Raw genomic sequence first — 14,123 nt, 5'->3', positions numbered from 1 at the left:
CTTGGTGGACTACAAGTTGAAGAGTTCATAATGTTGGGAAAAAAAACGGATCTGCCATTCCTACTCCCTAGTTATGTCATCCCTTACCTATGATTCTATCCTAGTTTTCGTCGTCCATGGTTCCGAGAGACCCAATTTATACAGAATGAGCACCTCACCCCTTTCTTTCTTTGTAGTTGGAGTTGGGCAAGATTTCACTTGTAAATGGATTGGCTTTAGATGCGAGATACGGGTCATAACCACTACTTGTGAATAGCTTGACTCCTGTTTACAGGCTTTCCCAGCTACAGTACAGATTGTGCCAAAGACAGCTCGCTCTGCTCGTTCCTGCTCAAAAATCACATAATAAGCCAAAGTGGCCAGCTCTAATCTAATGTAGCTATTTCAAAACAAATTCTCATCTCAAGGAAATAGATCGAACTATTACAGATAAAACATATAGATTGGTGTAGGCTCTAAGCCAAGCCTATCTCGTGTGCTATAAAATACACAACGTACTTTCCCAAGCCTTTCTCACGCTATTATGTCTAGTCCCAAGTACAAACAGGTGTATATATAGCGTTATCCTTCTTGCCTCGACCTTTTTGGCTAAGAGGAAATCCGAACCGACAAAAGCGATTCCGGTCTCCCTACCATTTTACAGGTATAAGGCATATCATTTGATCCTTTCTAAAGTAGTAGTGGTGGTGATGGCTATCTCCCTATGAAGTCTGGGATCTATTCTAACTTTACTTAATGTAAATAATTGATCAGATTCGTGAATCCTGTTGAGTCCACGGGAAGATCTTCTTGTTTTGATTGCTAGCTTAGCTGCCTTTTTGGATACAACCATTTTCATTTTACAGCTTACATCCAGGCCAAGTCCTTTTCTGCCTGTGGGAAACCAAGCAATTGATTATCCCTGTGTCAATGTTATGGGTCCAAGTCTCACTCTTTCATTGCTCTTTCCAGAAGCTTCACTTCTGACATTCTGTTTTTTATCCTAAATAAAGAAAAAGGGAATTAGGTTAAATCAAAAGGCGAGGCTGAGCGTTAGTGATAGGCTGGGTAATGAAGGGTGAGTGTAACGATGGTGCGAAGCAGAGAAAGAAAGTCAAGGGCTTTGTGGGCTAAAGGATCTCGATATGCCCTTTTAGATAAGGGTTAGTAGGCCTAGAAGGCTCCCAAGCCAAAAAGAGAATGCTCTACATGACTAAAGTCAAGGCGAACGACATTAGTACAGCTGTTAAGAATACTCTCCGATGTTGACTTTGTAAACTAATAGGCCTTGGTAACCGCTAGGTTAATTTGGAGATATAATTTCTAATGTAACTGCTGTCTATTGTATAAGGCTACTATATTCATTTGTACTCGTCTACTAATGTCGGTCGGATTATCTACATCGAATTGACTACTACCCTAGGATTATAGTACCAGTTGGAACAACTTCTTCTTTTTCTACCTACACATCTCAGAGCTCATACACCTGCACATCTCACTAGCGTATTTCCTCTCTATCCCGTAAGCATTTAGGGTCTGACTCTCTCTTCTTGGTCAATATATTCCCCTAATCTCTCTGTCATTCGAATAACCAACTATAATAGGTAATTAACTCATTGGGATCGAAAAAGAACTTCTGCTTTGGTCTCGAGCAATTGTTGAGCAAGGTTGACTTTAGAGGAGTAAGCACCGCGAGTCTCAATCCAGTCAAATTCCTATTCTATTACTGGCTCATAATTGAGCGAAAGGCCTAATAGATTCTTGCTCTTCTTAGCCTTGCAAATGAGGTGGTTGATAGACCCTTCCTATCCTAGTGGTATGGTTAACATAAACTTCTTCCTCTGAGGCTAGCTCTAGGACAAGCGAATGTGGTTCTTTCTCCTCTGGGGTTAAGTTTAAGACTAATGAATGTGTATATTTCTGCTTTATTCACTTCCTGAATAGTTTATGCGCCTATTCTGGATTGAATACCTTTCTATCTTGGTAAGATTAGGGTCAACGGTTTGTGCTTGTCTATTCCATCCATCCCTTCGTGAAGTTAGGGTGTATGAAGTGTCATTTCCGATGGAATGCCCTCGGCCGCATTTTGGAATCAAAGAGTCATGGCGCTTTAGTTGTGGGTTAGCAGGGATAAGTTAGAATGTGTCAGATGGTAAGATAAGCACCGAGATCGAAGGGCTCATTCTATGGAAGTCCTCTCCCACTTAAAAGCTAAATAAGGAGAAGAAGTGCCACAAATCAATGTATTCCATTATTAGCAGAGGTTCCCTCCATCTAATCCCCCATTTTCCATTCAAATGGACCTACTAGAGAGTAGTCCATTTGAAGCCATTAATCAAAGGCTTCTTCTTGCGGCAGAAAGAAAGACGGGATGGCAACCGCCGGTTCAACAAATTATGACCTTAATCGCGCTAAAGGAGGGAGTTCTTACACCCATGGTGGAACTTGACCCACATCCTTACTGGATGGAGGAGCAAAGCCGAAACCGCATTCTTAGAGAAGGTATTTTAACTAAACAAAAATGGGAGTACAGCCCAGAAACTCTAAGTAGAAAGTTGGCTGAGTTAAATAAAACAGGACAAAGAGCTCTTTTTTTCATAAGCTTTGCCGAGTCCACCAGACTGAATCAATGAAGTCCTCAAGAGGATTAGGGAACGAAGTGGATTGGTCTACTCTCTAAGGGAGGAGACAGGAGTTCCAGCCTAGAGACGATCCTTAGGCCGGACAGAGGTCTGAGGAAAGCCCCAGAAAGGTGGGCTTCACCTTATTTTCTTCTGTAGCCTTCTAAGGTGAGGCCACCCTATATTTAGGTATGGGGTGGAGAAGGAGAGCAGGTATGAGGCTCATTCTACCCCTTCTCTGACGAAAAACCTAGAAAGACAACTTATAAATGCAGCCTTTCTCTTGTTTGTTTTTTGAATCTGCTATAATTTAAGCAGTTGGGTTAGGCCATTGATAGATGTTCTTTAAGTGGGGAAGATAAGTTTCAAGTGCAGATACTTCATTTCAAATGGGTGAGAAATTTTTGATTGAGACAACATCATCCATTGTGATGTTAACCATCCCCAAGTGGGATTGGTTTTTTTACCAAGTGCCCCAAGAAGTGAGTCGATAATGGTTACCTAATAGGGGACCTAGGCTTGTTAATTGGTAAACTTCACTGAGTTCCTCGACTAACCCTTTCATTCCCGAATGAAAATAGGGTACAATTGCTATAGACGATCCTTTAAGGATGTAAATGAGGGCACGTAACAATGCTGGAGTTGATGGTGTACCGGTCTCCACGCGTATAAGGATCATCTTCCCTTTCAACAAGAAGAAGAAAGTTAATAGAGGGCCTAATCCTAGTATCTGAAGCTTTTAAGAGATGAAGGGTCTGGGGTATGATCACAAAATAGCGCCATGAGAACATAGTTGCTTCTGTTAAGCTCAAAAGAAAGGCTTAATTTCCCACCTCAAGGTTCTATTACTAGTCTTTATGTTATTAATTTTTACTTTTTGTTTTGCCATTTGTTTTATGAATTTTCATAGATTTCTTATTGCAGCGAAGGAGTCTCCGCAAAACAGAGCAACCCCATTTTTGTTTAATTTTAGTACGAGATCGAAGGGAAGGACGTAAGCACCTCTTCCTTAACTTAATAGAATAGGAAATACCTAGCCCGGGATTAAGCACTAGCTCAATCACTGCTACAACTTCTTACCTTTGAGACAAGATTCCACAACTCTCTTATTTGAATGAGAGCCCTTATCTCGTTGGGGTATACTTTTGCTCATATTTCCACTCTTTGTCCCACGTACTGTGCTCGAACTGCTGGAGCAAAAACTAGAAATAAATGCCGGGTCTAGGAAAAACAAATTCTCGGTTAGCTACTTTTTTTAGCACAGGAGGGTGGTCATAGATCAGGAAGCAAGTCTGACACTTATATTGGAAGACATTGGCATCTTATCTTTCTTATGATTACGCCCTTAGAAAAAAAAAAAGTGGCACCTATAAAAAAAAAGATTGGCTTGGTCTTACATCTATCGGTAGAGTAGAAGATCGAAAGGGTCCATCCGTTTAAGAAAGGAAAGAAGGGATGTCATTCAGTCAAGACGATGCTAGTAGGCCTAGGAAAAAAAATAGTCCTATGCAAAGCACATGATGTCCCAATTAGACTCCTTTGTAGATGTAAGTAGCCATCGCCACAACCATCATGAACGTCACCAATTCGTCGTTCGGGTCAACCGATATCCGGTCAGAACCAACAAAACACAAGTGCCAAAATACAAAACTACATATGCAAACAAGTCCCAAATGAACAAATCTAATCCCTTACTTAACAACTACAAAGATGAACAATGAAGACATAAATTTGCCTCTAAAAAGCTCAGCAAAAGATAAAAGCAGCCAAAGCCAGCAACTGTATCCACCACCCGAGGACCAACAAGGGAATACTTTTGATGCCAACAAAGTAAGAAGACAGAACACCATCAGAACCGTAGAAGGAGGTGGCGTAATGACCCAAAACAATTGTAAAGCGGTTTTGCACACCTCCATCTGAGTGAGCGACAACTCACTCTCAAGGTGGGTAGCAAACATAGTGGCCAATAGAGGCTTCTCAATTGAAAGCAAGCATCCAATAGATAATTGGAGGATTTGTAGGCGGATGAGTGAAAGGTAAATGAGAGTTCTCGTGTGATGCATATAGGAAGGAGATCTAAGTAATTGTTTGAGTTAGTGTAGAAATATATTGTATTGATTTAATTGATCTCACAAACATACAAATATATACAAGTCAATTGACTTGAAGTACAAGTAATCTAAAGCCCACATGGATTTACAAAACATAGCCCATAAAAATCCTAATTGGATTCTCCTACACTAATAGTCCCCCTCTAACTTGGTGGTCTTGGAGCAATAAGTTTGGAACGTAGAAAATCAAAATGAGGCTTAACGAGTCCTTTAGTGAGAACATCAGCATGTTGATTAATGGAAAGAATAAACTAGACTTTGTGAGTGCCCAACTTCACCCGTCCATGAACAAAATGGTAATCAAGCTCTATATGATTTGTCTGAACATGAAAGAGAGGATTGGTAGCCGTGTAAGTAGTACTGAGATTATCACAAAACAGAAATGTGGGTGAAGTGACCGGAAATCGAAGCTCACGAATTATCCAAAATCATGTCAATAAAAACAAACACCAACAAACTATCCAAACATACAAAATTGTTCAAAAAACAAAACCAAACTAGTTAAGGAAATTCGGCCAACATAGGGGAATTTCGGTCAACATAGGGCCATGTCTAAAAAAAAAAAAAATATAATCTTTCATCGATCTAGATACTTCTTGAAAATCAAAGATCTCCATGGTGATATCTTCGGGATTATCCACTTAAGCAAAATTAGTTGAGCAAACCTTAATGACGTGAAATGATACTCGGCAAGAGCTTGAGTAAAAGACTGGCAAGCTAAGGACCAATGTTCCTTTGAACCACATCGGTAACACATATCAAGTTTAGTAGAAGCTTGGGTGGTTTAGTCTTTGCTTTTATTCTTGAAGTTTGAGGCTTTGGGAGCTAGGAAATCATGTTTCGGGGTTGAATTTCCTCCCTTGGATGGGTCTCTGCCCTTTTGACCCTGGGGCGCCGGCTTAGAGATAGAGCCCTTGTTGTTCCTACCATGCTTATTGAGTTGGTTTTGGCCTCGATATTTATTGACATGTGCTTCAAGTACAGCGCTCGAGCTAGTGGGCCTTTCTTGATGATTCTTCATCAAGAGATGACTATTCTTCTCAGCTAATGTTAAGACATATATCAAATTCGATAACCTCATAAAGTTATGTGCCCTATTTTGTTTTTGCATGACAATATTGGTGGCATGAAAAGTAGAATAGGTCTTTTCTAGGAAATCATGTTCAGTCAAGTCCTCTTTGCGGAATTTGAGGAGTGATCGAATTCGACATACTTCAGAGTTGTATTCATTCATAAACTTGAAGTCTTGTAAGTGTAAATGCTGCCAGTCTTATCTTGTTTTAGGCAAGAACATCATCTTCTGGTGATCAAAGGGCTCTTTTAGAGCGAGCCATAAAGCTCAGTGCCAGATCCTCTTCAGTGAGGTAGTTGGTTTGCAGTGCGTCGTGCATATGTCTTCTAATGAAAATTATGGCGGTGGCTTTGTTAGCTTTGGCAACCGTACATTCATCTCAGTGTCAACATGGGCTCTCATTCTCTTTCCAGTAAAGTAGAGCTTCACATTTTAGACCCAACAAATTGACAAGAGATTTTTCAACCAATTTAATATTGTCAACCTAAAAGCTTCCTAGAATCCAAGACTAGGCGAAGTTCATTTTGAATTACTGCCACGTTGCAGTATGATTTTCAGTGCACATTCTTCCTGACTGATTATCTTTCTCAAGGATTCATGCTTTAAGAGAAAATGAGCTTCAACTCACTTCATGACGAGTGATTTTTTAATCATCTAATCATCCAATACTCTCGACCCAAAAGCTTCCTAGGATCAAAGACTAAGCCAAAATCTTTTTGAATTACCGATGCTACCTTGTAGTACGATTATCAATTGACGTTCTTCTTAACTGATTATCCTTCTCAATCATGCATGCTAATTATTTTTAAGCCTTGCCCGATGCCCATATCCATAAATTGATATCTTTGATATTATCTGGCTGTGCATGGTTTGATCTTGCCTTTTCCATTGTTTCCCTTTCATTTCAGGTTTACGTTTCTTTTTTATATCTTTAATCAGAATTATTATTAGATTCTAGTCCTTTACGTTTTATTTAAAGAATTGTACGCTTACTCTTTACCAATGGAATTATTAAAATTATTTTTTATTCATCTCTATTCTCTTTAAATTTGAGCAGACAACAATCAAAGGTGTAAAGTCCTTAGCAGGCATATAAAAGAATCTTTACTAAGCCAGCATCTCAGAGACTCACAACACAGTTGTTTGATTAAAATGTTAAGTAATGACACCCTTCTCACACATACACTAGCACTCATTATCTGTATGATGGTGGCATATAGTAGAGACATGCTCACACGCGTTAATAATTTACAGAGCAATTTAACCCAATCTGATTGAAACGTCAACAGGAGGGAAAGGTGCTTGTATTAAGGGTACAAATGTAACACAGTTAGAAACATAGTTAGGAGATTTCACCATCGAGAGCTTCTCCTTCTTGGCGTTGGGTTTCGATCCCAATCCCTCTTGAGTAGTTCTTGGTTTTTTTTTTTTTTTTTTTTTTTTTTTTTTTTTTTTAATTTTTTTTTTTATGATATTTTCTTGAATCTATAATTTTTTTCTTGGAACTTTTGGTTCTTGCAATTCTAGGTCACTTCGATTTCATCTTATCTTTCATTTTTCGTTTCTGGGCAATCAGACATCTCAGTTTCTGATCCAATTCGATTGTTTTTCTTCGAATTTTAAATCCCAAGGCAATGTCATCGAGCTTTACTTCGATCCAACCCTTGAAAACCAGGTCTTGAAGGCTTGGAACGTGCTCGCCCGCCGTCAGATTAGGACCCAGCTTATCGAAATCAAATCATAACCTCGCATCACCTTCTTCTCAAGTCCCTTTATCGAACCCGTCAAGCTCGAAAAAGTGATTAGAACCTTCGCTTCCAAGCAAGAGCCTCTGGCATTGTCTTTCTCTTCGATTAGGAGCCTCCCAAATGACAACAACGTCCTGTTTCTGTCACCAACTCTGTCGGTTTCGTTGCTGCAGTTTCAATCCTAATTGTGTGAGACAATGAAGAACGAAGTCCAGTTGTTTGATGAAATGCCTAGCTCAGAATTTTCATGTGAAGAGTGAGGAATCGATGGTATCTTGGGTGCTCTATCAAGACTTTCCTTATGGGCAGCTTCTTGGAGGATCTTATTTCCATTGACATATACAATTGCATGCTGATGGTCACCTTCATTGGCAAGATTAGGATTTGCAGATTTTGGTATGGTTCTATGCTTCTTCCTTCCATAATGTTTACTGAACTTGCACTAGATTTAGGTATGGTTCTTGAAGTTGTTGGAGTCTAGTTACTGTTGTTGGATTGGTGATCTTGCTGTAATCTTTTTTGGTGGTGCTATTGGAATCAGGTCGTGACATTTCTTTGTTTATTCAATTTTGCACATAAGGTGTTTGTGTTTTATGGGTCAATGAAACTTTATGCAGTGTTGGTATGAATTCTATATGATCTGTTTTGGGGTTTTCAGTATATGATTAAGGCTGATTGCAAGAAATGTTGATAGTTGAAGAGATTTATGAAGTTGCTTGTTCATAGAGTTGTCAATTGTTGAAGTTTATGAGTTTTATTAATTGAGAATTGATAAGACTGATGCCAAGAATGTTTGAGTATATAGTATTCATTGAAGTTGATAATTGAAGAAGGTCGAAGTCAGAAAGTTGGTGAATTTGTTACGTATATTGAGTAGCATTTGTTGAATTTCTTGAGTTGTTGAAACTATTGAGTTGTTTTCTCTAAGAATTTGTGAAAGTTAGGAATACATTGTTGTATATTTGGGTTTAAGATTGTTGCTCTGGATTGTTCCTGAAATTCTGCTCAGTCTCTTTATTGGGTTTGAACTTTCTGCAAATGGGTATGGATTCTTGGATTCTTGTGTTCATTGTCGAATTAGTATCCAATTCTTGTCTCTCTGCTTCGTTGATTTTTTGCAATTCTGTTGAGGAGTTTGTGTAGCAATTTTCCCTTATCTCAGCCTATAATGTCGAGTCTAACTAACTCAGTTGTTAGCATGAATCTACAGTAAGTCCAGTTAGATGATGAAGTTTGAAGAAGTTGTAAATGGTAAATCCCATGAAGGGTAATTCCATGATGTAAATAGGAAAATCCCATAAAGGGTAGAAGAAGTTGTTAACGGTAAATCCCATGAAGGGTAATTCCGTGATGTGAGTAGGTAAATCCCACAAAGGGTAATCCTACATATATATAGATGTTGATTTTCTGCTGTTGAAATTGTGAAGGCCGATGCCACTGTTAAGAGTAGTTGTGTTTTGGTAAAATCCACAAAGGGCGATCTTGCCGATGCCACACTATAGTTTGATAATTTTCTGTTTTTGTAAATATTAAAGGCCGAAGCCAAGTTGAATGAGATTGTTGACTCATGAAGGGTAAACCCGCAAGAAATTATTATAACCGGCGTGAAGGTGTGTTACAACTTTATAAGAGGCTATTCTTTGATTGAAGCTCCTGTTAGAGGCAGTAAGATATTTTGAAGGAAAACTATGGGTTGGTAAATTAAGACCCAAAAATGAGAAGGGAGAAGATATTGTTGATATTGCCGTCTTCTGTTTCTACAGGTTGTTGCTGCCTATTAGAAGTATTTTGTACAATATTAGTAGGAAGGTCATCCATAGTTTGGTTAAGATTCATCGAATTTTGGTACAAGTCTAGCAGAAAATTTATACATCGGGTCTTTGGCAGGTTGCAGGTCCTTTGGTCTATTGGAAGTATTTTGAACTTCCTTCCAGATTTCTCTTTTGCGTTTTGGCAAGTTGTTACAGGACATATTCTAGCTTTTCCATATCATTACTGTGGAGCCAAAAATAATCAAGAGGCAACACGTGGATTTTTGGGCAAAAGGGACAAAATTACCCTTAAGGAGCACCGGAATTCCTACGCGCAAGCAGTGGACAAACATCCCACAATCAAGTCAAAAGTGCCCAAATAGGTATTTATTTTTCAACCTATTTCATCCATTCTCATCAATTCCTCTCCACAAGGTAACCCCCAAAACTTTTCTTTTAAATTATGTCAATTGGCTAATTAAGAGATTTATTACCTAATTAATCTATTAATGACCAATTAAACCACCAATTACACCCAAAAAATACACAAAAGGCTGGTCACCTTATCTCCCAAAGGGACCAGCCATGCACTATATATTCAATCTCATTTCCTCTAAAAACCTAGGTCTACACTCTTACTAAATACTCAAAATTCTCCAAACACTTTTCCCTCAAAATTCTAACTTTGGCATCGGAGGTTCTTCGGCCAAAGCCCCCCATTCATTGTGGGCGTGTGAGGTTATTGGCCTTGACCTAAGGTGTAATTTGTTTTGTAGGTGCAATTTTGTCCAAGAACAAGGAGGAAGAAATTTGCATCCACAATTATAGCTATGATGATCAAGCAGATGTCTCAAATTGCAATATTCAACATGCTATTTTATACTCACATTGCTACAATTGTGTTCTGTTTTATGTTGTGGACATATAGGAAGAAAAACAGATGTTGCATTGTGGCATTGAATGTATGGTGGAGATTGAAGGACTTATGGTTTGTGGAAGAATACATAATTAAAACTTAAAAGAGGAGAAGTGGTGGATCTGTTGATTTTTGTTGATGGGTTTGATGCCTAACTGAGAAGTGATTCCATCAAAAGCAGCTTTTTAAGTTTCAAGTGATTGCAAGATTGCAAATTGTTCAACTCTGTGTTCTGTTTTCTGGTTTCGTAGTAGTAATTGCAAAAATGTTCTTCCAATCTCAAATTGGGTTACGCCAGTTGAGATTGAGGGGGAGTATTAAGGGTACAAATGTAAAACAGTTAGAAATACAGTTACTAATATAGTTTGGAAGGTTGTTAGTATTTGGTTAAAGTAGTTAGGATTTCTCTTATAAAAACTGTGTGTGTAATCTTCATTTAATTAGTTAATACAAATCCTATTTCCCTCTCTAAACTCTCTCTCTCTCTCTCTCTTTCTCTCTCTCTAATATCTATGTGTTCATCCTTCTGTTCATCCTTTCTTCTTGATTTTCCCTTCAATTCCCAAACATTGCAATGTAGTTAACAGCTTGAGCCATCAAATATACAATGTTCTCTGATTGAATAAAATGTTCTCCAAATTGAGTGAAACAGTAAAATTTGAATAAAAAATGGGTTTGGGCCAACGTGTGTTGAAAATATATAAATAAAGCAAAACAAAATATACAGTAACAAGAAAAAGAAGAATCTAATTTACTGCTAAGAGATGAACAGACAGAGAGATCATGATTATCTGACAATGACAAAGGCTAAGGCAAAGCAATACAAATACATTTTTGTTTGCTTTCCTTTATCTAACATTATTTGCAATTCCTTACCTATTGGGAGGAATTAATCACAGAAGTTGAAATGAAGCCTTATTGGCATCCCATGCCACAAATTCAACACTGAAACTTTTCCTACCTAAACCAAACAACCTCATGTTTGTACCTCATTAATTATTTGTCTTTGCCTTATCATTTCCTTCTTTATTTATTGAATCACGAGCAGCATCTGCATCTGGGTGATCTTCTTCTTCTTCTTCAATTTCTTCTTCTTGTTCTTCAATATCGTCGGATAGATCATCATCGTCGTCGTCTTCCTCACCTAGAATCTCGTTGTCGGGCATGACGAAGTGCAGCTTGAGGCGCCCATCTTCCCTGTGAGCATGCAAGAACTCTTGGGTGGGGATTCTGATTTCTTTGAGGACAAACCTGCCATTATGCCTGTAAGACTTGAAGCAAACCCAAGGCTTCCCGCTGTTGCTTATGCAGGATATCGGCGGAGGGAATCCCCCAACACTAGTACTCCTTGACCTCCTAAACCCTAATTCACCACCAGAACAATTATTATTATAACTAATTTCTGAAACTGGAAAATATTGCTTTGTAAAACTAATCTTCTCCTCTTGAACAGTAATGTTTTCTTCATCCTCATGATATCCATGATCACTAGGAGGACTTTCCTTGAATAGTTCCTCAACCTCGTCCGAGCTTTCGAATCCAAGTCCCTCCGTGCATAACTGCAAGCTCTCCGAATTCATTGATGAAAAGCTATCACTGCTTTTGTGAGACTGAGACCTACTGTAATTGCTCGAAAGGGACTCCTTTGAGGGGCTCTTCTGGCCATTCATCTTCTTCATCTCCTCCTCATTTTTCCCAATCTTGGTTTTAGGGTCAAATTCTACGTCCGAAGATGTCAATGAGGACGAGGAGGATGACATGGAAGGTGATGAAAATATTGGAGAATTAACATTGTTATTCTCTTTGAAATGAAGCTCCCCAAACATCTCAGTGAGGGTCGATGAGGGATTATTGTCAATGTTGGATGATTTGAGAGGCTGGATTTGGTTCCATGAGGAGGAGAAGGATTCAAGAAGTGTTGTTGGGCTATCGGATAATGGGGTTTCAAAAATGTGATGGAGGCTTCCACAGGCAGCCATGGCCTTGATTTGTTCTCAACTACAGTACTACTACTACTCTCTCTCTCTCTCTCTCTCTCTCTCTCTCCAAGATGATGCTTGGGACAAAAGAAAGAAAGAATTAAAAAGAGTATTATGCCTTTCCAGAAAGAAATATAAGACGATGAGATTTTGATGGTGGAGAGGAGGAGGCACGGGATCAGACGTGTGGTGTGAGTTGAAAAAATCAAAGGGTGTGTTGTTGCTATTAATAAAGATTGGTGGTACGTGTTGGTTCTTCTACGCCTAAATTTTGGTGGTTATTCTTGTACCAGGGATTTTTTAAGCTTTTGAATAGGGCCTATGGCATTTTCTGTTGCTTTCTACAAATAATTTAGTTAGTTTATTTGGGTTTTTATTGTTACTTCATTTCTTCAACTACTCGATGTTGTTACATTTCACAAGGCCTAGCTTCGTTTTAGCTTACACACCAAACTCCCACTTTTCTGGACTTCTAGTATCTATGTTTCGGCTAATACCTTACTATGCAATACTTTCTCCACAAGCTTATTTCTCCGCAATAATTCTCCGTTTTTACGTTTCAGTAATGTTATATTTCACTTGCCTTACGCTGATAAATTGTGTTTCAATAAAATCGTATTTCAATGTGTGATTCTTATGAATATGTACCTAAATATGAATTGGCATGCATCTAGGTTCCAAATCCCTTTTCTTATAGTTCAAATTAATTGAATTAGTTTAACAAAGTAAATCCGCAGCTTGTTTTATTTATTTATTTTTCTCAGATAGATATATGTATCCATCATTTCTGTACGTTCGAAATTATTTTCTTCTAACAATGCTATCTAGCAATCCAAACCATCAATTGTCAAGTCCTTATTTCAAATACTATTCTAAATTTCTAATACTGTAATCATCTAAATATACTGACAAACACAATGAATAAGACCAATCAAAACGTTTATAATGATAAGGAAATATGAGTTCTGAGTTTCAAGCGATGGTTTTATAATATAAATATAAAAATTAGACGATTCCAATAATGAGACCATATTGCAAGTCGCTCTAGAAAGTGTCATCTTGATGCCTCTTTATTAGACCTGACATTCGTGTCGTGTTTCTTGTGTTCGTGTCGTTTTCGTGTCATACCTGATATCTTAACGGGTTGTGTCGTGTAACACCCGTTAAAATAAACGGTTAAAATGACCCGATCCGAAATCGACCCGATAATATTAATAGGTAATATGACCCGATCCGTTACCCGTTAAGGAAAATATATTTTAACCAATACATAATCAAATGAAAAACATAATACTAAATAAGTATATGCATACCATATTATCACACTCAAAACATAAAAACGCATTTGTCTTTTAAGTATTACATATTTACATACCCAAAATAAGAGCATAATAAACAAAAAAACATTAGAACATTATAAAATATCAAATGTTCAAAAGATTTGCAAAATTAAGGGAGTTATGTTTCAAGGTTTGGAACCTTGCACATTTTCTTACAATCAAACTCTTCAATTTTCATCAATCACCATGAGAAACAGTATTGGAACTTTGACTTGATATATTGTCTTCAAGAGTTATATTGATGATATTTTCAGTGAGGCTACATTAGCACTCTCTTCTCATTTATCCTATGGCTATTGTTTAAGTAAAGTATTTAATAGTTTTTTAATTAATGTAAAAGCGTGAAAAATATAGAAAAAAATATATAAACGCTCGTAATGACAGACTTTACAACTTTTGTGAAGGGCTTAACTTTAAACTATAATCATATAAATCATAGATCAAAATTTAACCGTCAATTGTTATCTACACATTTATGCTTTTTTCTCACCAATAATTTTTTTTTTTTTTTTTTTCAGATTTTGTTTTTTTAAAACATGATCTATTAGAGGATACAAGAAGATGAACGGTTCGGATCGTTGATATTATGTTCAAAGTTTTACTGTT

The 14,123-nt window shown here is 37.7% G+C and overlaps 1 protein-coding gene across 1 annotated transcript; it reads right to left on the bottom strand.

The window, feature by feature from the left end:
* Positions 1-11,190: 11,190 nt before the first annotated feature.
* On the bottom strand, positions 11,191-12,177 carry LOC137742999 (protein FAF-like, chloroplastic). The gene has a single exon (XM_068482922.1). The coding sequence runs from the start codon at positions 12,175-12,177 to the stop codon at positions 11,191-11,193; it is 987 nt and encodes a 328-aa protein (XP_068339023.1).
* Positions 12,178-14,123: the final 1,946 nt, after the last annotated feature.

This window comes from Pyrus communis, chromosome 8 (genome assembly GCF_963583255.1).
Source record: "Pyrus communis chromosome 8, drPyrComm1.1, whole genome shotgun sequence".
Lineage (NCBI taxonomy): Eukaryota > Viridiplantae > Streptophyta > Magnoliopsida > Rosales > Rosaceae > Pyrus > Pyrus communis.
The sequence above is the reverse complement of the archived record's forward strand: the minus strand, read 5'-3'. Positions and strand labels throughout refer to the sequence as shown.